This window comes from Taeniopygia guttata, chromosome 1, assembly GCF_048771995.1.
Source record: "Taeniopygia guttata chromosome 1, bTaeGut7.mat, whole genome shotgun sequence".
Lineage (NCBI taxonomy): Eukaryota > Metazoa > Chordata > Aves > Passeriformes > Estrildidae > Taeniopygia > Taeniopygia guttata.
In genome coordinates, this window is record NC_133024.1 from 105,631,269 (window position 1) to 105,656,850 (window position 25,582).

Below are 25,582 nucleotides of genomic sequence, written 5' to 3' on the forward strand. Positions count from 1 at the left end.
CGTTAATTAGGAATAGTTAACTTCCTATTTTGGTATAGCATTTTGTCCCTTTTGAAAAATTAATTTTACTAAAAATATCACACATAATGTTATAACTGGCAGTAATGTGTTCTGTCTTGCAAATAAGAAAGAGTTGGCCACATGATGAAAAACTAGATATGCTAAGGTGGCTACTCTCTTTGATGAGATTTATGGAGTTAAATTTCTATTCTGTAAAAATCTAGAGCAGATTCACACCTGTAATTAAGATGTCATTCCTCTCTACTGACTGACAGAGATGGACTGCCTTGTTTTATAATCCAAATAAACAAAGACAGTTTTATGGTGCCAAAATATATCACTGAATCTGTCCATAAACATAATAGCAAGAGGAACTTTGATGGCAGAACTACATTGAGTGAGAGCTTTGTTTCTGAATAGTGTACCTTCCCTTGATTTCTTAATATAAAGTATGGAATGAACTGATAATTTTTGAAAGACTAATTCAACTGCAAAAAAGAGCACCTGAATTGCACTACTGGTTAAGTATCACAAAAGCAAATACAAAACTGGGAAAGCAAAATATAAACACCTATTCTATATGTGTTAGTCAGGCAAATTGACTTCTTGTCAAGAACACTTACTGGTCTGTAGCTGCTTTTCTCTGGCATGCATGTCAGCGAATATTTGTTTGAAATGGCTGGTAAAAGCAGCAAGGTCAGCATCCAGAAACACTGGTGCTTGTTCTTTCTCTTTGAGGGCTTGACTTCGAGCCTTTAGCCGTTCAATCTGAGGCTGCAGGGTTGACATTCGAATAATTTCATCCTGCAAGTCCAAACAAACAAAAAAAAAAAATCAAGATACAGCTACACAAGAAATGAAACCACTAGTGCCATGAAATCACCACTGTTTCAGTGCACATTACACAACTTTTTTGCTTCCAAATACATCAGTTACAATACAAATCAATTCAACAATTTAAACCTTTCCTCACAAATCAATGCTTCTACTCTCAATACAATTTTTGCTTGAAATTGCTGCTTAAAGCAACCTTAAAGTCACTTTCACAGGACATTTTGCTCAAAGAAAATAAGAATGACTGTACATTAAATTTTCAATCCTAAGGAACACCCTTTTCTTGTGAAGATGGGAAGATAAAAACACCACATAATTCTGGATCCATGTCTGTTAGATTAAGTACAGACTAAATAAAATGAAGTAGGAAAGGAGAGATGAAGATGCCCAGTGATTTCTAGCAGCATCACAGTAACACATTAGAGGCTGAGGTTAAGATTAGGATAGCACAGAGCAGCTGGAAGGGACTTTCAGGGAACATCTATTCCAATGGCCTGACGACTTCAAGGCTGACAAGCTAAAGCACGTTGATAAGGACATTTTCCAAATGGCTGCTATAGACAGATGGCTGTCACCACTTATCCAGGAAGCCTTTTTGTTACACTCTTCAAAAACCCTCCCAACTCCAGTCTAAACTTCCCTTGGCACAGCTTTCAACCATTCCCATGCATCCTCTGCCTGGATACCAGGCAGAAGAGATCAGCACCTCTCTCTTCATTCCCCCTTCTCAGGACACTGTAGAGGGCAATGGGGTTGTGCTATTATACCTTTATATATTATATATACTGTGACATGTGCAACTCCAGAATATAAAAGAAATGAGCAAAGTAAGCCAAATGTACAGTTCATAGCAGAGATATTCAAAGAAAAGTTTCCTGCACAGGAACAGAGACCTCTGTAGGCACAATGCCAGCTTGGAAATCTCTGAAAATTGAAGTAACAGCACAAATCTCAATTTGGGTTTCAGTATTTTCTTGTTGAGAGCTTTTGGAGTCAGAGATTTGCTAAAGTCAAACTTCCACAAGTATGTCATGCAATTTATAAAATTTATAATGCAATACAACACCTGAATATATTTCTGTTAATCATTATTAGCTTGGAAGCTCTCCACCCACAGAACTGTTTACAGTTAGAGAAACAAGCAAATTTCTATGGTGGTGCAGCACACAAATAAAAAACTATTAGGGAGAATTATAAATGAGTTGGTGTGACAGTTTTTGTAAAACTCCTGTGATTCTCTCATATTGTGACAGAAGAATATTCCTCCATTTGATTACACAACCCACACTGAATCATAACACAGGGTATGTAAGAAGTAAAATGATCTGCAAGGGCAGAAGTTTGGATTTGAAGACAATGTTCAGGCATAGATCCTTAACAGAGGTGAAGAGCAACGTTTTCTTAATGAGAAACTAAAGACACAGATTTTTACATGAAAAAGAAATATAAAAAGATTTTAGGCCCACAGTTCCCTCTAAGTGTTTAAATATCCTAATAACTAAATATTTCAGGCAGATTTTTAAAGACCCATATCCTGGGTTCTATTACCTCTTTATTCTTTACTATTCTTTCCTTTTCTTGATCAAATATTTTCCATAATTACTTTATACATTCAAGGACTCTTTACCATTTTTATAGTGAAATATATTGTAGGTCATAATCTCTCCCACTGTTGGGACACCTATGAAGCACAATATAATAAAAAACTTGAATAAGTTTTTTAACTCTAACCTTGCATCTTTCTAACTGAGTTTTGACTGTAGCAGGATCTGTTGCTGGTGTGGGTTGTGTTTTCAGCCAGTTTTCTGCAGCAATTGCTGTCTGCTCCAGTTGCTGCAGCTGGGAGTAGAAGTCAATGATGTTATTTTGGTACTCCAGCCATGCCAGTCTTTCACTCAGCAACTGACAGAACTCAATCCAGCGGCTCTTCAGCTGCTCTGAGGCTTGTCTAATGTTGTCAGGATTCAGACCCTCTAGAAAAACAAGAGAAGATGCTTAAAGACAAACAAGTTACTAAGAAAAAGAAAAAAAAAAAAAAGTAGGAGGGTTTAACAATTCGATTTCTCTATTTGTGAGCTCATAAATCCAGTTAATGATTTATCACCAAATAACAGTTATGAATCTACAGATGTTACACATTAGTGTGGAAAGCATATAAAAATATTTAAAGTTGCTGCCTGGGTACTTTTGTTGCTATAGGAATGCATTATAAACTACATTAAAGTACAAGAATGGGAATAAAGGTGAAAGTAGAGATACAATACATAAAGTTAATTAAAACTGCTGTAAGAAAAAAAAAAATGCCTGACAGCTGGATTCTGAAAACTATGCTTGGACTGCAATTAGATTTTAATGTACAAGACTGCTGCTGGCTTTTCTTCTATAAAAAGACTGGTTACAATTAATAGGAACTAAATGCCACAGTTATTTTGAGGTTTCTTATAATCCGACCCTCAAAATTTGCATTATACATTATTTTAGAAAAGTTATAAACACTAAGGAATAAACAAAGTACCAGATCAAACCTCCATCTAGGCCAGTCCTGAGTGTCCAACAATGACCATAAGGAGACAGTAAGAAGAGAGCCAAGAAACCATAGCTTAATCTTTCTCTATGGTTATTTTCAAAGTGATTGGTTTCTCTGATGTAGTTTGCCTAGTCCTGTCTGTTGTTCAATAATCACGCTTATAATGAAGTTCATAAAATAAAACTGACTTTAGTTATGGTGGACAAGGTAATTATTTAGAACAAATAAAAGGTAAAAGGATCTTTCTTCACTTTCTGTGAAGAAAGTAAAGGAATGCATATAGAAGACAAGAAAATGTGCCTTAAAATAACAAAATTCATAATCACTGTGTAATTTGAACTCAGGATGACTTCAAAATAATAATTTATCATCTCATTTATTTTCCAATGGAAGTTTAAATGTAGTCCCTAACATTTTTAAAATTGTAATGACATGTAATGATACACATGGCAATAGGGCCGACACTGATCTCAAAATTAGCAAAATTCTCAAATCACTGACCAATGCCACTTTTAATAACATCATCACATAGTCATACAATAGCCAACCAGTTAAACAGAAGCTATGTTTTTATCAAAATAAAAAAAAAAAAATAGAGTACTTTTCATTAAAGCAAGCTTAAAAGCAAATGAGACAAAAGACTTCTGTGCTCCACTTCTGCAATCTTTGATACACGACTGAATATGGGTTTTCTGGTTAGTAATCTGCACTCCAAATCTACAGGAAAATTTCTTTATAAGGTTTAAAAATAGTAAAGCTCATGGCAATTTTGGAAGGTAGAACACAGGAAATAGAGTCCTAATTACAGGTAAATGCTGTAAGAAAAAGTAATAAAAATATTAGAATTTTTAATAATAAAATATTGTAAGGAATTGCTATAATGCATGCTATATGGTAAGCCACACTAAATGATAATCGGGGATTATGTCTATTGTGGAGCATCATAGTGCTCTGGCAAATCCTGTTCTGGATCCAGCTCAGGGCTATTTCATTCAGAGTTGCTTGGAAACAGCCCACTTGGAAACAGAGTGTGCAGTAACCTGATAGCAATTCTCTGGATATGCTTTTGCTCTGGGATGGTGCCCCAGCCAAACAAATTGTACAGAATTTCAAAAAGCAAAACTATTGGAAAAATAAAGCTGGGAGATAATGGTAATGGCGGTGATTGGAGCACCTCCACATCCACATTATACTCAAAAAACTGAAGAAAACATTTTAAGGACTGAGCAAGCATATAAAATGAACTTTGAAGTATGAAGAGGTGAAATAGGATTTTGACACATCTTAAAAAAATCCAAAAGTGATCTTGTCTTCTGTGAGTGTGTGGTGCATCTGGAGATGTGGTAGCATAACTACATTTTCTAGTACTGTAATGTCTAATGAGCATGTGAAGAGGCAGAATAAACCTGAGTGGCACAGCACATCTGAATAACAGCAACCACAGACAACCAGGCACACAGATAGTGCCTCTTAACAACAGAAAGAACAAACATACATAGAGACAATAAGACTTTAATTTTCTGTATTTTAACAATTCATAAAAGAGAGCAGATTATCTTTGCCATTGTGTTCATTATTATCTCTGAACCTGGAATACATGGCTTGTGAGTTTGGCAGACTAGATATAAAAAGATCACTTTATTTTTCCTCATTTCCTTTCTTTTCAGCTGCCACAGTTTCCCAAGTACCTTCAGGCGAGATTATGATTGCCAGAAGTGCAGTCATGGATTCTCCACATATAATAATACTTTTCACTGCAGTATTTTCTTCCAGGATTCAAAGAGAACTGTATTTCTAATGAAAATCTAGATTCACTAGATCCTCCTTTCTTATTTTGTTCATAGGTTGCTCTTCAGATGACACATTTAAATATGTGAAAATAGCCACAATTATTCAAATTTTCTTTAATTCTTTTATTTAACATCTAACCTTCAAGTCTAAATGTGATTGCATAAATACATAGAGAAAAAAATGCTTTTGCTCTTCATGTTCCTGAAACGGACAGTACAAAACTGAGTTATGCAGTCATGTTTGGTAGAATATTTCACAGATGCACCTTCATTAGGCAGAATATCCTACTGTAAGGAATATAACATTTCCATAACATTTGTTGTTAAAACTGTTATTTTTCAGTCCATTCAGGTAAATCAAAATTGTCCCTAAGATCCCAAAAGAATGCAATTCCTGTATTCCAGAAGGATGCAATTAAATGACTGTTACTTTCATTTGAGATCATTTGGGCAAGTCTGACCCATTGGAGAAAATCAAGAATTTCACATGGAATGGAATTGTTAGGGTTGGAAGGGACTTCTGGAGATTATCCAGTCCAAGCCCCATGCCCAGGCAGGGTAACCCAGAGCAGGTGACACAGAAAATGTCCAGGTGGGGTTTGGAATGTCTCCAGAGAGGGACTTCCCTGAGTAGCACAGGGTTCCAGTGCTCTGCCATCCCCAAAGAAAAAAAATTCTTCCTCTAGCTGAGGTGGAACTTCCTGCATTTTAAATTATTACTCCTTAATAAACTCCATCATTCCTTGTCCTATTTGAAACTTTCTTCTGTGATAACTACTGATTTCTTGACTAATGTAAACAACTTTACCAAGACATACCAAAAGTGTACCAGCAGGAAAAGAAACAATATAAAACCCATTTTCTGGCAAAACATTATTTTATGAATAGTGGTTGGTTCATAATCTTTTCATGTTGCACATACTAAAAGCTTCTGGTATAATCATTGTATAAATGTGCTGTACCTAGAGGAAACAGATCATTGTCTGAAGTGCATCTGTTAAGTTTATTACCTTGTATACTGCATATAATAAATTGTGCCTGAATATTTTTAATTGTGCAGCACCTTACATGCAAGTGCTTTGGAATTGCCACTTAATATGAAATATATTTTGTTAAGTGCATTTGTCGTTTGCACATTTCTGTGATAGAATAATTTAATAATTTTTGGGTTTTGTGGCTTTCGACTCTTGTGTAACTTACAAGAAAATGTATTTCTTCCACAAAATGGTGGCAATTCAAAATTACATGTTTTATTGCAACAAATTGATTTGTATTCACTTTAATGCTTCCTGTCAAAATTCTCTGATTATTCATTTTGATATCCTATTTATTTTACTCTAAACTACTATAATAGCCAAGTGTCCACTCCAACTGCTAAACTACTTCGCTTCTGCCTCAACAGATTTTTCATTCTACTTTATAATATGGTTTAGTAAATAAAAAAAAACCAGATTTTTTTTTTTTTCTTAGAAATACTGGTAAATAGAAAATGTAAGTTTTCACTGATTGCAACCATCAGTCTTTGAAAGCATGGGCAAGGAGAGGCAAGAGCACAGCCCATGTGGGTGTTTGGGTAAAGAAGCATCCACCAAAGAGCATCAATGATTTCCCTTCTGATGGGAAAAGCCCTTCAAATGACAATTTCCAGACACCCTGCCTACAAACACAGGAGCAGCTATGCCGTGGGAGAGGGCACATCTTTCCAGGGAAAAATCTTCTGCTGACAGCGGCTGACAATGTTGATGTAAGGCTAGAAGTGTCCTGTGTAAATATGTTTCCTCAGAATATTTGCCTCTGCTAAGGAACAAATAAATTAAACCAATCCAATTCTCTCCAGAATCCTGTTTTTTAACTTATTCTCTCTCCTACCTATCACAGAAAAAAAAAAGGTAAGAAAATAAATATAAATGTTTCAACAATGGAGTTCACCACTATTTTTGAACTTCCTCTTCTAATCCACCAGAGGTCTCAACTTATTATGCTCTTCATCTGTTACAGTCAGAATCTTGTTTATGAGCAAATAGAATATTTTAAATATTAAGTAAAACCAGCATATTCAGTGCCAGCAATTGTAATCTTAAGGAATCTAATCATTATTAGTCCAGATCTAATTAACATAGAATAAGTAATAATTAACAATACAATCAAAATTGTCATCATGACTTCTGAATTGATCTATGCTTTAAACCTCTTTGACTTGTATAGTCTTTAATTACAGATTATACTTCAACTGCATGACAATCATCAACTCAATCACTGATTCATTTCCCTAAAGAATAACAATGGGAGCATCATAATTTTTAATCTATAAATTGTGGTAGTTAGAAAGGTTTTTCACTAAAATGACATAGTACATTAGATGTTAAAATGTTAAAATGCAGATCTCCCACAAATCCATACACACACATGAATTAATTACAGTTCCTTCCCATTTTATGGAAAAGAGTTCCAGCACTGGAACAGGAAGGTATGAAGGAATACTTAGGCTGATCAAAAAATGTTATTTTTGAGATTCAGCAAATCTTTCTTCTTGCTCTTAGTGAATACAACAACAACAAAAAAAATTTAATTCATTTTCACAAGACACAAACACTATAGAAACTTAATTGAATTACTGTGGAAAATATAAAGTTGCATAACTCTACTATAATTTGAAATGAAGTTTTAAAGTTAATATTTTTACTCAACTTTTAGTTCAGTTTCAGTTGAACTAAATTGCAACCATTAACTGCAATTACATCATAATGATTGGAAGAAAAGGCAAATGGAGAGTATGCTGTATACAAAAGAACAATGGCTTTACAATAACAGTTAACTTCCTCTACCCTCAAGGAGTAATTTTGAGGATCTCACAATATTTTCCATTTACCAATTCTTTGTTAAAATCATCTCATAGTTCTCACAAACTAATGTTAATTATTTATTCTACTCTCTACTGCTGGTAATTACTGCATTAATTGACCATTCCAGACACTATTCTTCAATTTGCCTTTGCATTAGAGGAGCAGTTAAAAGTCTGATAAATACTCAAGGTTTCAAGTCCAGTGGAATTGTTTCTCTTTTCAAAGGGATTGTTTCCTCCCTAAAACCATGACAGTAAGAGATCTTCATTTTCACAGCCAATTAATCTGTCAGCCACGCTAGAATGTTTTTTCTACCAAGGCTACCAGAATAAAATGCTTGACACAGAACTCAGAGCAGCTGACAAAGTCGAAGAAGCTGACAAAGTCATGCTGCCTTAGTTAGTCTACCCTGTGCCTGCCAACTGGAGGATGTGCTAATTGGAGGATTTGCTTCCTAAAAAAAGAGGTGTGGTTTGAGAAATACTGGAAATATTTACATGCACATCTAGCCAAATGTAAACTGTGAATAAGGATGGACCCAGGGACTGAGGGAGAGAAAAACAGAATCATGAGTTAAAACTCTATGAGAATAATTAAGACAGAATTTAGTGTAGGTACTACAGAGCAGGGTAAGCATTATTTAAGGTAGTAGAGAGTTTGGCAACTAGCACCAAAATTAAGTCATCATAAAGTACTACATAATCCAAAGAAACTAAGCTAGAATTCTTGAGGTGCAGGTCTGCATTTGTCCAATGGAAGAGTGGGGCAGGGCTAAATATGCCCTAGATAAATTCTGCCCAAAACAGGAACCTCAACGTATCAGCATGCAAATTTCAGATGCTTCCCTAAAAGTCATGTCAAATCAATTCTTCCAGGAAGAAAAAAAAAAAATATCATCAACCATGGAAAAGTGCCCAAATTATTTCAAACGAGGTGTAGATGTTACCAGACTGCCTTCAGTATATTCACAGACTCTGGGAAGGGACTCATTGTAGAAATTTTTACAGTAATGATAATTAAATATGTCCTGCACATTAAATATGGTCTCTTTTAAAATATTACACCTTCATACTTAAGCAAAATAATTGCAGGATTCCATCAAATTTCTTTAGCCTGACCAGTTAGTACCTCAGACTTAAATAATTTTACTTTTAGTAATTTAATTATTGGTTATTTGTTTTAACAATTAAAGAGAAAATATATGTTCAAAATATCAGTTTACTCAGCATCTGTATTTCTAGTAATCATATCAGTATGATAGACATTGGCCCATTTTAATTATTTGATTGCAAGGCAAGATATTCCTTAATATTAAGAATAACGGCATGAGTTACAGTTTTGCTTTTACTAACTTTTCTTTGGGTTTTGTTTTTCCCTTATTAAAAAGTTCAAAAGAATGGCATAATGTAGTAATTTCTTTGAAGAAAATAAAAAGACAAAACGCTTGCACCTATTTTTCTTTGTTCAAGAGTTGTATAAACATTGACAATTATTATATTCAAAAAACCAAATGCCAAAAATTTCTTCCAAATACCAATAAAATGACATATTTTCTATGATACAGAACATTACAGAAATATATATATTACAAAACATACATTGTATATTAAAAGTCAGGAAGCATTTTTTCCCTCACTGTTTAATGTAATGCCTCTGGAGCTGTCTAACTCAGATGTGTTAATGTACTTCAAAGCTTAGAGAACTCAGAAAATAAGATTACAAATTAAGTCTTTGCACAGAACAGATTGTTAATATACAATTCGTTATAGTGAGTTTCTAACACATTTCTCTGCATGGTACTAAAGTGGTAATACTTTTTTTCTCTTCTCTAATTAACAGATTTAACATTCAGAAATAATAAAAGATATATAAGGCAATATCACTTTACCGTTCCATTTAGACAATATGTGCTAATATAATTCTTGTGATAAATATGAACCTGTTCGTTGATCAAATCCCTAAGAAGATTATCTAAAGCAACTCCCATGTAATTACCATTCACCATCTGTTCCACCAGGGCCTCAGCTGATCTGCTGGCATCTTGCAGCTTTCTGTACTTCTCAGGCTTTTCTCGCTGGATGGCCTGCAGCAAGAGAGGAAAGGTATTTCAGCAGAGGGATTTCGAACAAGACAATAATTAATCTCAGGGATGTCTTCTGATTTCTTGAGACTTTTTAACCTGTTTTGTTGCCCTGACTTCCCCCTAGTTTGTAATGAAAGAGATAAGTACTATAAACCACCAGGAAAGGAATCAGTCAAAGTCAAATACAAAAACTGAGAGAACACAACACAGCCAACAAATGACACATATCCGTATTTTATAGACACATAAAAGACAGAGAATTAAGAGCTATTTGAAGCACAATATTTCAGAAACAAAATAGTCATTTAACAGAAATGCCTTGTGGAAAAATAGATTTGCTTATTTTCATGGTAAAAGCAAAAATTGACCATTCACACCAAATCACAGCAATACACAGCATTCTACAGTATCAAACCCATATAAAATTTGATTGTTTCTATTACTATTTTATTTGAAAACAAAATAACAACTGTAAAATGTATATTTAAGACCACATGCAGCAGACACCCATAAATGGGCTGTTAAGAAGAAGAGTTAACTGCAAATTTAATAAGGGCTTCTCATTATATTTTGTACTTAATACTCTTGATTTACCTTTATGTACACAAAAAATTCTCACCAATATTCAGGTCAGCTAGTAAGGCCTAGTAAAGGCCTGCTGCTAAAATTACAAGATACAGTAGGAGTCTAAATTTAAATATCATTTTGGGTCAGTAGAAATACTGGTGGAATGTAAATTCATTTTAGATCTGACAGCCCATCAATGCTGTCTTGTAATTAACACCATGAAGTCCCTTCACTGATTTTAAACTAAATTAGTTGAATAATTTAGGTGCAATTTAGAAGTTCAAAGATGCAAGAAGGGCCCACAGTCAAGTTTGATACCGAAAATAAAACAAACTATATATGTCCCAGAGATCCTGACCAACACAGGATCCCACAAATCAAATCCCTCACTTTCCTGGAGCAGATGCACACATACAGGAGGATATGTTCCCCCAAATCCTACATGATGTATAAGGAAACATAACACTTGGCCCTGGTTGCAGTTTCCCAGGCTGGCTGATCCCACTGGGCTTCCCCATCACCCTGTTTATTTCCACAGCAAAGGTAGGCACTGCATGACTTCAAAAAGGTTCCTTAAGCTGAAAAGAAAGCTCAAGTAGGTGTCTAAGAATGCATTTAGTAAAAACACCTTATACATAAAAATTTGGAAATACTATTTTTTAAATAGATTGTTGCACCCATATGGAATGAATATAAACACCATTGAAGAAACACTCTTAAAATAACTTTTAAAATGTGATGTTTAAAAACATCTTCAGTTTAACAAGAAGCAGCTCCTGGAAGACTTCATAAGTGAGGAGACACAGAAATTTGGAAGAGAACTTTTAAATTAAATTCATGCTTTTCCTCAGCCTACCTATAACTGCTATTCATTTGTGCATACAGAAATGGTTAAACAGCAGGCTTTCTTACAGTATCTCAAAAGATTCTTTTTAACGCTGTCACTAAAACAATTTTGGAGAAATGAAATATATAAAGAAAATATAGTTAGAGAATAATAAAATAGTATGTATTTTAGAAACATATTTTAATATATAACTAAATTATCATTGAAACATTATGAAGTTTAATTCAAATAAGTTACAGATGACTGTATGAATTATCTCTCATTTTTGTAGGTCAATAAAATCTTACATGATTACCCAGAACAATTTAAATATTTTCCAAATTTAAAAAGTAAATTAACTCTCTGTGGAGTTCCAAAATCTCTTACAGAATCTTAATTAATACTACTCTTTCTATAATGCTTGGTATAATTAACATGAGAATAACTACTGAGAACTCAAAAGAATCATTAAAACACTAAAATATACTGAAAATAATTTTGCTCCGTCTGTAACACCAGGTGTGTAATTATCATGTGTGCAACTGTAGTGAGCAGAAATAATAATTTAGAAAAACCCAAAACCACTTCATAAAATACACTAAAACTTATCTTTTTAAAATATAAAAATGATAAGACATAAAAGCTTGTGGAAGTCAACCCTTCCCTGCCCAGCATATGCTATGTGTGCAGGAAAACATGGGAAATGTTCACCTCTCTCCTGAAAGATTCAAGTTCCCAGGTCCTGGTAGAAAATATAAGCATGAGTCTATGTACAGAATCCTTAAATAAACATATCAAACTTTCTGTCAATTATTTTTTCCATTCATTTATATGCAAATGACATTTATTAGGCAAATGAAGCTCTGCCACTGGCTGCAGGACAAACACACACAGGAAGCACAACCACAACCAAAGGAGGAGACATGGAACTCTTGTTTCCTCCTAGGAAGACAAAAAATGTGACCTGAGAAAGGAGAAAATTCCCTCCAGTTACTCAAACCACTGACCACGTGTCCCTGCATTAGTCTGGACACTGCCATCGTTTGCCAAACCCACAAATCGTGCCTTGGGTTTTTAAGATCCTCAGGAGAAATATTTCCATAACCCAGTGTCAAGTGCCTAGAAATGAATGGAAGAGTCCAGGAAACACCTCTCATTTATCACTGTGGCTCTGTTTTCTTTAGTGAAGGGGACCATACTCTGGAACCAGATTAATTTATGTCACAAGTAAAATGGGATAATTTTTAAGGGATTTGTGAAGCTTTGAAACTTAAATTGTATATAATAATATTATACAGAATAATATAATTATAATAATAATGAAAAAATATAATTCTTATTCTATGTAATACACACTTTTTGACAATAGTGGCTAAGTCACTTCAAACTATCTCCAAATATATAACCTCCCCCCTTTTTTAACTCTTTTTGCTTTCGGTAAAAGATTTTTCGGGAAAAAAAAAAAAAAGACACCAATATTAGAGGGAAAGGTTAACTTTACAGGCTTTTGTCCAAATAGAGATTAATTTTTTTTGGACTACTTTGCAACAGGCAATGCAAATGCCTTATAGCTCAGTTTTAATTGATTGAAAAAAAAGATATAAACTCATCTTTAGCTAAATACTAGCCAAAGGCAAAGGGGCTGTTTTTAGAAATCTATTTTATTTGACCTTGAGATTTTAGTTGGCAGTTAATAACTTCATGAGCTACAAAATACTGACAGCTGGAGAAGTTTAGATATTATTCATATATAAAATCAACATCTTTCTTTGAGAGCTCTGTGAAAAGATGCAGGGCAGAAGTACTCCCTGACCTCATCCATCACCCCTGAGGGCAGAGAGGACATTATCACCACCTCTGATAGCAATTCAGCTCTCAAATACCCATGCCTAAAAAACATGACTGGAAAAGGTCACTAAAACAAAACAAACTATGAGAATGGGGCTTCTGAGAATGCCAAGAGTACAAATTTAACTGTCTAGGATATCTGACATTTTCCCTTGCATCTGTTCCTTGTGTTTATCTTTGATTCTGAATTTCCAGGTACTTCTTCTTGGGTAACCAAAACTTCTTTCAAGTATTTTTATTTCCAGTTTCTTGTTGGATAGTCTCAAATCCAGCTTACTAAGGAGGATTTACTACCTGAAATTATGGAGATTTTTTTGGCACCTGAACCTTTATATATTTGAATTTGCAATACTGAAATTTCATTATAGCTTAAGAAAAACATAGAAGTCCTGAGTCATTCTTAGGTCTGAATTTAATAAAACACACACATTAACTGTAGAATATTTATAGTGGGATGCAGTATTACAATATTTACTCCATTAATGTTTTGATGTCCCCATTATTTAGGAGTATGGCTGCTCAACAATGTAATTTCAATTCTTATGGCTTTGCAGTCTCCCTGCCCAGGTAAGGTAACTATCTTTCTTCTTTATCAGGGAAGGATATCAATACTTTTCTTCTCTCCAGACATAGGAATGGACTTTCTGCACATATCTAGTATATTCAAGCTACATAATACATCTGCCAAGGGCTAATTTCCTGCCAGGATCTGAAGAGCAGCTGGCTTAGCAAACAGAGTCACTCATTTCATACAGCCTGCTCTTGGCTCTGTCTCCCCCAGGACTCCTCTGAGCTGGGATGGGAGCAAGCTTTTGCACTTTATGAATCACCAATGATGGCAAAAGAGATTTCCTTGTGGATTTCATTGCCGACGTCTCTGTCCCTCTATCATGCAGCAGATGCACTTCCACTAAATCTTATGGAAGTAACCCCTCATCCATGAAAAATGATGGGCAGGAGCAAGTTGCCACAAGAGAAAACAACTCTGAAACTAGTAAACTGTCTCCAAAAGAACAGCAGAAAATAAAGTCATCACAAAAAATCATCTACAAAAAGACTCAGCACTGACTGCAGTAGGGAATAAAGGAGAGTTTTGACATCAGCCAAGCACAGGTGTTCTGTGCTGTACCAGTTTATGTTTTCATATGGGCAAAACCCCCTAAATGATAAAGTAATGGCAAGATGGGACTTCTGCATGGTGATGTGCATGCATGTAAGAGTACAACACTGGGGCATGACAGTGGATGCCAGTGCACATCCTGGTTTTGGCTGGGATGCAGTGAATTTCTTCTCAGTAGCTGGGACTGTGCTGTGTTTTGGATTAATTATGAGAATAATATTGATAACCTTCATGTTTTGGGTTTTCTAAGTTGTGTCTATCCTAAGTCAAGAACTCTTTCTTTTTGATGTGTTTCGTGTTCTGCCACTGATACACCAAAAGGAAATTAAATTTGGGAGGGAACACAGCTAGGACAGGTGACTCAAACTGGCCAGGGGGATATGCCACACCATAGAACAACATGCTCAGTGTATAAACTGGGGGAGTTACCCAGAAGGGGCTTGGGTTCAGGGAGGGGGTCTAGCCTCAGTCAGCAGATGGTGAGCAATTGCATTGTGCTTCACTTGCTTGTTGTTTGCTGTTTTCTTTCTATTATCTGAATTATTATTTGTTATCATTATTATATTTTACTTTGTTTCATTCAACTATTTTTTATCTCGACCTACAAGTTTTATTTTTGGTTCTCCCCATTCCACTGGGTTGGCTGGGGGTATGTGAGCAGGTGTGGTGCTTAGTTGCCAGCTGGGCTTAAAGCACAACAGTACAATAAAATCTATTTCAATTATCTCTCACATATGTTTTCCTCTCAGCATTTCATTCTTTTTTTATATGCTTTCTACAACTTTCTACAACTTTACTAGAAATTATATAATATGTTAAAACACATACTATCTTGTTTTCCATTGATTTGAGGTTCATTTTGAGAGAACTAATAACTAAAAGTGTTTGCAAGCAGCAATGAAACTGGTCAAATCAATGAACCGAATGGAACTTTCTGCTTTGTCTCATTTAATGGATGGAGACAGAGATAAGACCAAGAAAAGTCAGGTCAGGACAAGTTTTAAGGCCTGACATTCCAAAAATTTGTTACTTTTCTTTACTTTTTAAAGAAATTGTGTTCAAATACTTACGCTGACTGAAAACAATTCAACACACAATCCATATAGCACTTGTCAAGTGTCACCTTTCAGAGTTCTCACTCTCAAATTAATACACGTAATAGAACATTTTCTCCCTTAGAGCAACTAGAAACTTCTAAATGCAACTTGATTTTCCCTATAAAATGTTCATTTTAAAAGCAGCAACACTGGGAAATTAAAATGGGTCTTATAAATAGTTTCAATGCTAATGAAGGATATATAACGATTTTTCTTATACCTATTTAGGTATAAGAATTTAGAATTGCTGGTTTGTCTCAGATATCTCTTGATAAAAAACAGACCTTTTTCTGCACTACTTTATGGGAAAAAAAAAAGGAAATTTATTTGTTACCAATTCTTCCAAGAAGATCAAAGGAATATCTGGAATACTTCCTGATATCTTTAGTGTCTTGAATTCAAACTTTAAATGCTCATGCATTGGTCAAATTCCAAGCACCACTCTCCAGTATTATGTGTGTTTTCACCAATTGAAATGAGACCTGGATAAATGTGGTAGGTAATGGCCTCCCAGCCTCAATGTTCTTCCTCAGCTCCAGCAAAGGCAAGGCAAGAGCCAGTGGAATTCCTGTGGTGACCAAAGGAGGTCTGTGGTTCACCCACCTCCACCCTTCACCTACAGCAAGCACCAGCTCCTCAAAGGCAAAGAAAGGAAAAAAGGAGGAAGGTGAACCATGGCTCCTGGATTCTTTAATGCTTTTATAAAGTCTTAGACAATATGAGGTAGAACTAATAGGAAACCTGACAGTGCAGATAGATGAGTAATCTGTAGGTCAAGATGAGCTAACTTTAATCCTTGAAATAAATATGTTCCTCAAAATGTGAATATATGAAGCGGAGATAGGTGGGGTTTTTTTGTTTGTTTGTTTGTTTGTTTCTATTTCTTTCTTTTAAAATTTGGATTGAAGCACTTGGAAAATTAACTGCATATCTATTATTGCATTAGATGAATACTATTAACTTAGTATGGAAGTATGTGAACCCATCAAATTCACTCTGTGCATTTGATCCAGTCTGCATATATTTATGTGTATTTCACACAACATGAAGTTGTAGAATGAATTAATTCAAGATATTCCATTTGAATGCATAATTTCTAGCACTCGTGACAATATAAATAACTAAAATTATTGCAAGAAACTTGTAAATGTACACTTAAAGTCACAAAATTCCATGTTACTCAATCTTATCATAGCTGATTCATGATGGAAAAGCAGAAAATGAGAAAAACCATCAGCAAATCTAAATTTAATACAGTAACTTTTTTCCATCTCTTCTAGGGGTATGTATCAACAAAATTTTAATGACGATCCATAACATACTATGCTACTATCCAAGGTAATTATAAAAAACACCCCTTTCTCATCTTGGAAAAGATAGACATTTTTTCATTGATCTACAAAAATTAAATAAAGAAGAAAATTTATAACAGTTTAGTTTTCAGGAGCTAGATTCAGTAATTAAGACCTGACACAGACACACACAAACATAGATACTTCTTAAGCAGACCAGAACTATTCACTTTGTCAGGAAACAACAGATTTTGGTTCTGATATGGTACTAAAAGAGAGTAAAAAGAAACCAAATAAAATACTGGAATTGTCTTCCTAAGGAGGTGGTGGAATCACCATCGCTGGATATGTTTAAAAAAATACTGGATTTGGCACTTGGTGCTATAGTCTAATTGTGGTGTTAGGGCACTGGTTGGACTTGATCTTAGAGGTCTCTTCCAACCTCATTATTCTGTGATTCTGTGATTATGTGAAAATCCCTGTGGAAATTGATGATTGTCATATATATTTTACAGCTCTGTAAAGGAAATAGATATAGATTTTCTTCTGCATCCACTCCAGTGACGCTTTCCATATTTTCAGTTTATGCATGGATAATATCAAATTAAGCTCCCAGTATAGAATGGAATTGCATATTTAAGTAATGATAATTTCATAACTTTACATATATGTAACTTTATATATATATATATATGAATGTATAGATGTATATTTTGGTATAACTTTAGCTAAGACTTTCATGGATCTACAATACCTTAATTAAACATGAATATATATGAACAAAAACAACAAATATAAGCTATGTGTTCAGACAACCTGTGTAGTAATTTTGGTGCCAAAAGCTGAAATTCACAGAAACAGTGAACACTTCTAAAATTTATCTTGGACAAACAATGCTTGTCAGTCTACATTTGAAATAGTTTAAACTTGGACTTGGAAAGCACTTTGACAAGCAATTACAGACTAACAGACATGTACACGAGTAGTTTCTCCTACATTGACTCTTTCTCTGAGGTCTGAGAGGTTCCCTTCTTTCCTGAAGATGGCAAACTCGGGGCTCTGCAGCACTGCCTCGGAGCGGGTCATCCAGCTGTGCAGCTCCGTGGTGTCCGAGTCAAACCTGGCAGACAGAAAAGTGTAACAGGATTTTCAACTTCCACACTTCCTGCAAACAGGACTGGCAGCAAACATGGTTGTTTAAACAAATGAACAAACAGCAATTTCTATCAGCAGAATACAGTTTTAAACTCCCATCCCTCATCAGAGAGTTCATAAAACTAGTCACTCTTAAATTTAGAAACATAGAAATACTTTTTCATTTTTAAGACCCGATTTGCCAGCTGAACAGATGCAATAATTTTCACAGTAAGTATTCTAATTTTTCAAGCTAATGTTTTTGGAAGATATGAGACAAATGTCTGTCAGTGAGGAAAGAGTACCACAAGTCCTGTATGCTGGGCTGAAAATGTAATGTCTATCAGACTGACCAAATACAGCCTTTAAACCTGTGAGATCACTGTCCCAGCTTGTGATGATGATATTCTGAATGAAATTCAAGCAGAAAAATTGATGAAAGCATTTTTTTTCTGATTAACTCATTTTTTTTTTTGTAGAATGTAATTACTAATCAGCAAGTAAAGTATAATTTTCCACAGTTAAAGCTTTAAAACCAAAATTAAGATCCCCAGCTCTCTGCACTTAATTTATAACTAGTTTTTATTCTACAGCCCTCTTTACTACATTCTGGATTCCTTCAGCAACTGCTTTAGAACTGATCTTAATTTGTGTTAACCTCTATTCGGCTAATGTATCAAAATGCAGATATTTAAATTACTAATGTCTAGAATTTTCAAATTCTAATTCAGTATCTATTGTAGTTTTTAAAGCAAGAAGCTTCAGATAATATTTTTTTCTCAGTTCTGCCACACTCTGCTTGATTGCATTTTTTTATTGCACTGTATGTTCTAATATTTATATCCCTTTTGCAGCTGACTTTCCTTCTGCAGCAATATGGTGAACACAAGAGAGCAGAAAGACCTGGGGGAAAAAATAACAAGCTGTATCTTTCAGTTTGCTTTGTGACTATAGGTTGTATCATTTGCATACAACTGAAAACCTACTAAAAACAGTAACTGGAACAACAATTATACACCTGGATAAATTAATTATCTTACAAAAATACACTTCATTTATACAAGGATTTATACTTCTAAAATTCAAGGATGTAAGGCAAAACTAGGTGCCACATAAATCTACATATACAGAAAAGAAAAATGAATACAAGAAAGAATTCCACGCTTGAGTTAATATTTATGCTTCCCTTTTTTTCTTTCTCCATTGCAATTTTTTTAATTCATAAATAATGAAAGCAAAAGAAAAATAATTGCACACTGCCTTAATCTCAGTCCAATATTCTACATTCAAACTATAAACTCTTAGGAATAATTTTGATAAAAAATGTCCTGATAATACTAATTGAATACTCATTCAAGAAGAAAAAATATGATGTTGAAGTAATGGAGGGTGCAGAAACCTTCAGGTTTAAAAAGAAATACAAATTCCAAGGCAAAAGAAAAAATAACATTTCCAGATGGTTCAAGTAATGTCTGTACTGTTCTAATCCCTGAACACGAACTCCACAGTTAGTTGAGATCTTCCTACTTCAGCTATATTTCTGATAATTAAATCAACTGCAATTCTTGAAATAAAATGTGATCCTCTGTTCTACAAATAATAACTGCATATTTGATGATTACAAAACACCAGACATCTGATAACAATTAAGTTTAGCAGTCCCTGAGTACTAAAGTTCCTTGACTGCAGGTAAAATTGTACAAGTTCTGGCATTTGTTCAATTCTGAAGCTGCAGGCAAGTAGAATGAGTGAGACCAACTCTCTGAAAAATAGCCTGGCCTTACCCTAGCACAAGACAGAAATTGACAGAAAAATGTTTATCAGTGATCAATTTTTCAAAAATAAAAAGGGTTTATCCCTTTCCTTTGCAACACCTGAAAGAGGAATGGAAGCATTTGGGATAGTTTTGACGGTAAAACAAAATAATTGATGGCCCAGAGAGCCATCAGATGGTGGCAAGTATTAGACATAGATCTTTAAGGTCATTTCCAACTGAAAGCATTCTATACTTTGATATGATTCTCTGATATGACAAAGCTGATCTCACATAACAGATTGCTCTGTCACTTGCAGTTTCTTCTGGAGATAAATATAATTTCAGAAACAAAGCCTCCTGTTCAAAAAAGGGCAATAGAGTGGGGGGCAGAAAAGAATTAAAATACATAAAGGTTAAGCCTAAGTAGCTTTTTTCAGTACATAAATATCTTTAAGATAAAGACATCTTACCTAGTGAGACAAAAAAAAAAAAATCACTCTGTCATGTTCATCTCATGTCAAAGGAGGAAACACTGGTAGAAATGGCATTTAATCATTCTGCTTCAGTGATTGGATACTTCCTTTCTGAGCACAGCTGCAGTTAGAAATTATATTACGTCTAGATTGATATCAAAGTATAAATAGAGTCTTTAAATCTCCTAGGAACAAGAATAATTTAGAAATAAAATAGTGCAAAACTGCCTTTTTGTCCCAACAAACTTCAGTTCAGGTAGAATTTGTAAAAATAGATCAATGGAGATACTAAACCAAAAATCACTTGAGAAATTACTCTTAACTACCTTAATTTAATGTGTACATTGGCATACTCCCCATCTAAAAATTCCATTTGAAGCAGAGGATTTATTCTTCATGCAGCAGTCATGCTTTTGTTTTCCATTTAGTCTTTTCTTCTGCTGTTCCACAAGAGAAATACTATTTTTACTGGTGCCACAGCCCTCTCTTTACATGCCAGCATGTCAGCTGAGTTCAAATGGAGATTTGTTTTTATTGTAACATATAAACAAATTCACTCTTGTTACTTAGTGATTTCCATAAGTTTTTCTATTAGACAAGGGACTTTTGGTAGGAAAAGAGAATCCTACTCTGGTGGGTATTTGGGTTGGAAATTCCATGAAGAGAAAGAAAAACATAATGAAATTCAGTTGTGAAATGTCTCAAAGGTGAAGCTTATCATGTATCTAATAGAGAAAAGGAAAACCAGAACAAGGAGTCAATTTTGAACAAATACATGATGATTTACTAAGAAACTTTGGAATGGGAATATGAAGACTAGTACAGATTAAAAATATGAAAATGTTTTTGATTTTGAATGTGCTTTGAGTAAATAGATGTACAAACAAATTAAATGTTAAACAAGTTCACTTAGGAACATGAGGCATGAAGTATCTTCCTATTATGTGGCCATCATGGTACATAATCTTATCTCTAAACTGAAGGAATTTCATCTTTAAACTATATTACACATCACTATATTACTGCTATCATGGACAGAGTGGTTTCAGTACTTTACTCTTTTAACAGACAGAAATTGCTTGAGAATTTCCTTTGTTCATTTACTTCCCTCCCCAAACAAAAATCACACCAGGCCTGTCACCACTGTGAATCTTGGGCAGACATTAAACCATTTGTCTACACATTGAGTTGGCAGAGAATGATACAACTTTGATCCAATAACCACTTCACTGAATTATTTCATTCCATGTCTGGACTGAAATCCCCAGCTCACCAGAGGTCTTTCTCAGCTTGTAGCTTCACTGCCTAGAACATATCAAAGAACAACTTTATAGCACATGGTGCCCATTGGAAGAATAATTCTGATCTAATCCCCTGCTGTCTTTCTTCCTCCTCTGTATTTGGAGTTGATGAGCCATTAGTTGATAAATAGAGTTGTTCTTATCTTCTAATTCAACAGCCAATTTATCTAAACAAATATTTTTACCTTCCTATTTTTTAGATTTAGTTTTCAAATGATTTGATTTCCTTTCGGAATGACATTTTGACCCTCCCTCTACATTTGTGATACTATTAAGTTTAGCCTTATCAACATTATGGCCATGCACTTCTGTAATGCATACCAAGGCATGAAGAGAAATATCAAATCAATCCCAAGTGTGCGTCTCCAACAGAAACTTCACTAGAGCCATCAGGTACAGAGTACTTTTAAACCCAATCAATATTCTTAACACTGCAGGTAATTTCAGGTGCTAAATGTGAACAATAGAAATTATTTTTATTTGTCACTAATCCATTTCTCGCCTCACAAAAACTATGAAGGATAAATGCTTACTAAGCATGAAGAAGTACCCATGTATACAAACCTCAACTTCTTACCCTCCAAATGAAAATATTTATTAATCATTCCCCCTCTAAGCAACAGAAAGTTATTCTTTTGTGTCTCAGTCACCTTTTCCTTTCCTCTGGAATTGGCTACATATGTAATGAAATCAAAAACTACCAGAAAACCTAAAGACATGTCTTTCTTCTTTTTGAATGTGTTATCTATCATTAGATAAGAATACCAGAGCACAAGTTGCATTTTTGTAAGAGAATAAGGGTCAAACAGCCAAATGAAGGAACTGTAAAAGTACCAAACAATCACCATTTAGTACTGGCTAACATAATTCATTGCACAGAAATGAGATCTATGGAACTGTACCTATCAAAAAGACCATTATAAAATCCCTATAAATTTTCCTATGATATTTTTTTTCTAAAAAAATTCAAACTTTTCTAAATAATGAAGGATTGAAATCCAAAATATAATAATTTTTCAAAAAAGCAGGGGCTTCTCTCTTTTCAAATAGTTAATTTAACAGCTGTTAAATGATAACACTAGATGGAGCAACTATCCTGTTTTAACATACCTTGCTCTTCAAAGGGTATCAAGTCTCTATCAAATCTTCAGATTAATATTATACTAATATAATAAGGTTATGACAAGTGGACTTTCCTTGGAAACCTTAGGAAGCGTGTCAAAAAATATTTACTAAATTGCAAAGAAAGGTATCTTTGGTTGTTGTTGAAGCATATTAATATTATAACTATGTTTAAATTAAATGTTAACCAGCTCTTACTTGTATGCTATTTAAAAACTTGGCATGAACAGAGTAGTTTTCAGATTTTTCTCTGATATGCAAACGACCTGTTTTTGTCAGAATATGTAAATACCATGAAAATAAACATATTATCTTGCATCCCTTTCTCCCATTTACAGGTTTTTTAAATGCTATAAGCTCAGCTCTGTTACATTTATCTCTAGCCCTAATGCCTAATACATTATTTTCAAGATCGTATTATGCAGCTCCAAGTATTTTATCTTTCTCAGTTTCAAATTGATTCCTGAGGGGAAAGGAGCTTTTCTTTGACTAGTAACAGAACTTAGCTCACCTAAGTTATTCTGACATTTTGAAGCATTAGTCCTGAAGCAGTTTTAGATTTTGGGGGGGAGAATGGAGGGGGGAAAATTAAAAAAAAAAAAAAAAGTAATCTGGTTCTTATCTCTGCTTTCCTCCACTTCTGGCAAAAACTTGCTTTAAGAGGCAAGAAAAAATCAAGAGCTTCCTTCCCGTGCATTCGTGCTACAGTGAAAAAGAGTAATGGACATGTGACATTCAGTCCTGTGGATGTTATTGGTCTATAAATCAAATGGCTTCTTTTTAATTTCTTCAGTTTAATTAAGGATTTTTATACTTTCTGCCCTGATATAACACTTGGCATTCTAGAAAGTTTGATGCTTCAATCTTAGCCATCCATTTTTTTTCTCCTTGGCTTAGTAACTGGAGGCCACGCTCTTACGCAGCACACTAATACAATATTCATTGAGTAGCCAAATTACTCTTCCTTCCTTTAGTATCCAGTATTTCTAAAATACTTAATTCACAGAGAAGCTAATTTGAAGCAGAAATATTTCCAAACCACTGGCAATGGGGCCTGATGAATTTATTTCAGGCATACTCCTTTTACAGAAACAACACCAACTAAAGTCTAAGAAGAGATGAAAGGAGCTGGCAAAACCTTGGAGCATTATTCACCACCTCAAAAAAGCCCCAACCCCCAGTGTGGCTTTCCCTCCCGGGCCCAAAAATACCAAGAAACAGCATGCAGTGTGTTGTACTGTGACTGCAGAAGCAGCCAACACAATCTGGTTATTTACCTTTGGAAGGTTCTGACAAGCCTTCAGTGATTGCAAGGGCTTTTTTATCAAACCAAACTAAAGAGTACATAACCAACCAGTATTAGTCACTAAGTGCTCAGGGAAAATTTTGATTGTAAATACACAAAATATAGAATGATGTAGGAGAAGTATATTGAGAGCACCATTCTTTTAACTTATTTAAAAAAAATCAAAAGGCATGCAGCACAATGGGCTTTGTTTATTCTTGGGTACATCTACAACTGAGTACAAACAAAAAAACCCTGAGAGATCTTGTGGCCAACAATGCACCCAGAAAACAAATGACTGGCTGTTTAAGAATACACTGCTTTTTCTCCTATCAAATAAAAGCACTGATCAAAAAGGTGTCCAGTCACCAGTGAACAAGGATATTTTAACTGAGCACCGCATTTTTTAGACGAGCTTTCTTGTTCCATTATTATGCTTATATCTAGTATAAATTTATATTTTCTTGCATTTGAGAAAGACAACTTCATACTATAAAATATGTTCATTTACGAGGCTGCATTTTTACTTATTTATTAAAAAACATCACAAAAACAGTTATTCTAAGCTGAGAGTTCTTCCCCAAAGTTTACTCTCAAAGTGTTTTTCCAAAGCTATTTATTGACAGCTCCTCCCACTCTAGATCACCCACTTGGACTTTATAGAGACTAAAGGTAGATAAATTGTGGGGTTTGGTGTTTTCTCTGTTCAGTTAGAAATGCCAGAAAGATTATCTGAATGGAGAAACATTGCCTTAAGATTATGTAACCATCATTCATCCTGCTGCAGCTGTGGATATTTCCAACATTTACTTTGCACATTCCCAAAATGTAGGTCCACTCACAAATATAACAGTCACACTGGACTAATTCTCATGTGCTGGTGCAGTTGCATTTGTAAAACAAATCTAGTAATTCTAGCACACAAAACAATAGTTAGAGCATATTAAAAAATATATTTGTATTAAAAAAAAAAACCCTTCCTTTTTCCTTGTGAAAGTCAGATTTCTCTCCTAGTAGATCAAAATAAAAGTCTAACCTGTGCAGAAATGAAAAGGACTCTAATTTTAAATATCTAAAAGAAACCACCACTTATTTAATTATCAAAAATCATCCCAGGCCAAGACTGAGAACTAGAGATTGTTCCATATTGACCCTTATCCAAAAGTTAAACAGAAATTCTATGATGAATGCACATATTTTAGATGGCATTTAAACAAATCAAAAACCCTTGAAACCTAGTATGCATGGTAAAAAATCATTAACACTCTGTAAATTTGGTAGCAGATCTACCAGTAATATATCTTAAAGCAATGCTACTCTCAATGATAATACATTCTATTTTCTGTACAAAGATCAATCAGGTTTCTATATAAACTTGTAATTTGGAGTGTTTTAAGCATACATCAGCTAAAGCACTTTAGTAACACATAATTATCAGTTTCTATAAACCAAGGTAGTTTAGAACAAAAACAATTCCCATAATCCAGGTAATTCCTGCCCTCAGGCAGTCTCCTTGCATGATGACTATGAAATCTGTATTCTGCTGTACCCAGTTTATTTTCAGTATTAAGGCAAATTAAAATAATATGAGCAAGAAGGAAAATATATGCTAACAGTAAATATATAGTTGAAAAAGGAACTTCTAAGCCAATTGATCTCCAGTTTTATAATAGGGCATATAGCA

The 25,582-nt window shown here is 34.4% G+C and overlaps 1 protein-coding gene across 16 annotated transcripts in view; it reads right to left on the bottom strand.

Annotated features, from left to right (window-relative positions):
- Positions 1–25,582, bottom strand: part of DMD (dystrophin) — a 1,135,802-nt gene that overhangs the window by 645,511 nt on the left and 464,709 nt on the right. For all 16 annotated transcript variants that reach the window (XM_072937290.1, XM_041719931.2, XM_041719926.2 and 13 more), the window contains 4 exons: positions 17,824–17,947; positions 9,990–10,077; positions 2,566–2,807; positions 624–804 (listed from right to left, as the gene is read on the bottom strand). In XM_072937290.1, coding sequence (XP_072793391.1) covers positions 624–804; positions 2,566–2,807; positions 9,990–10,077; positions 17,824–17,947 — 635 coding nt within the window. The remainder of the gene's footprint in view (positions 1–623; positions 805–2,565; positions 2,808–9,989; positions 10,078–17,823; positions 17,948–25,582) is intronic.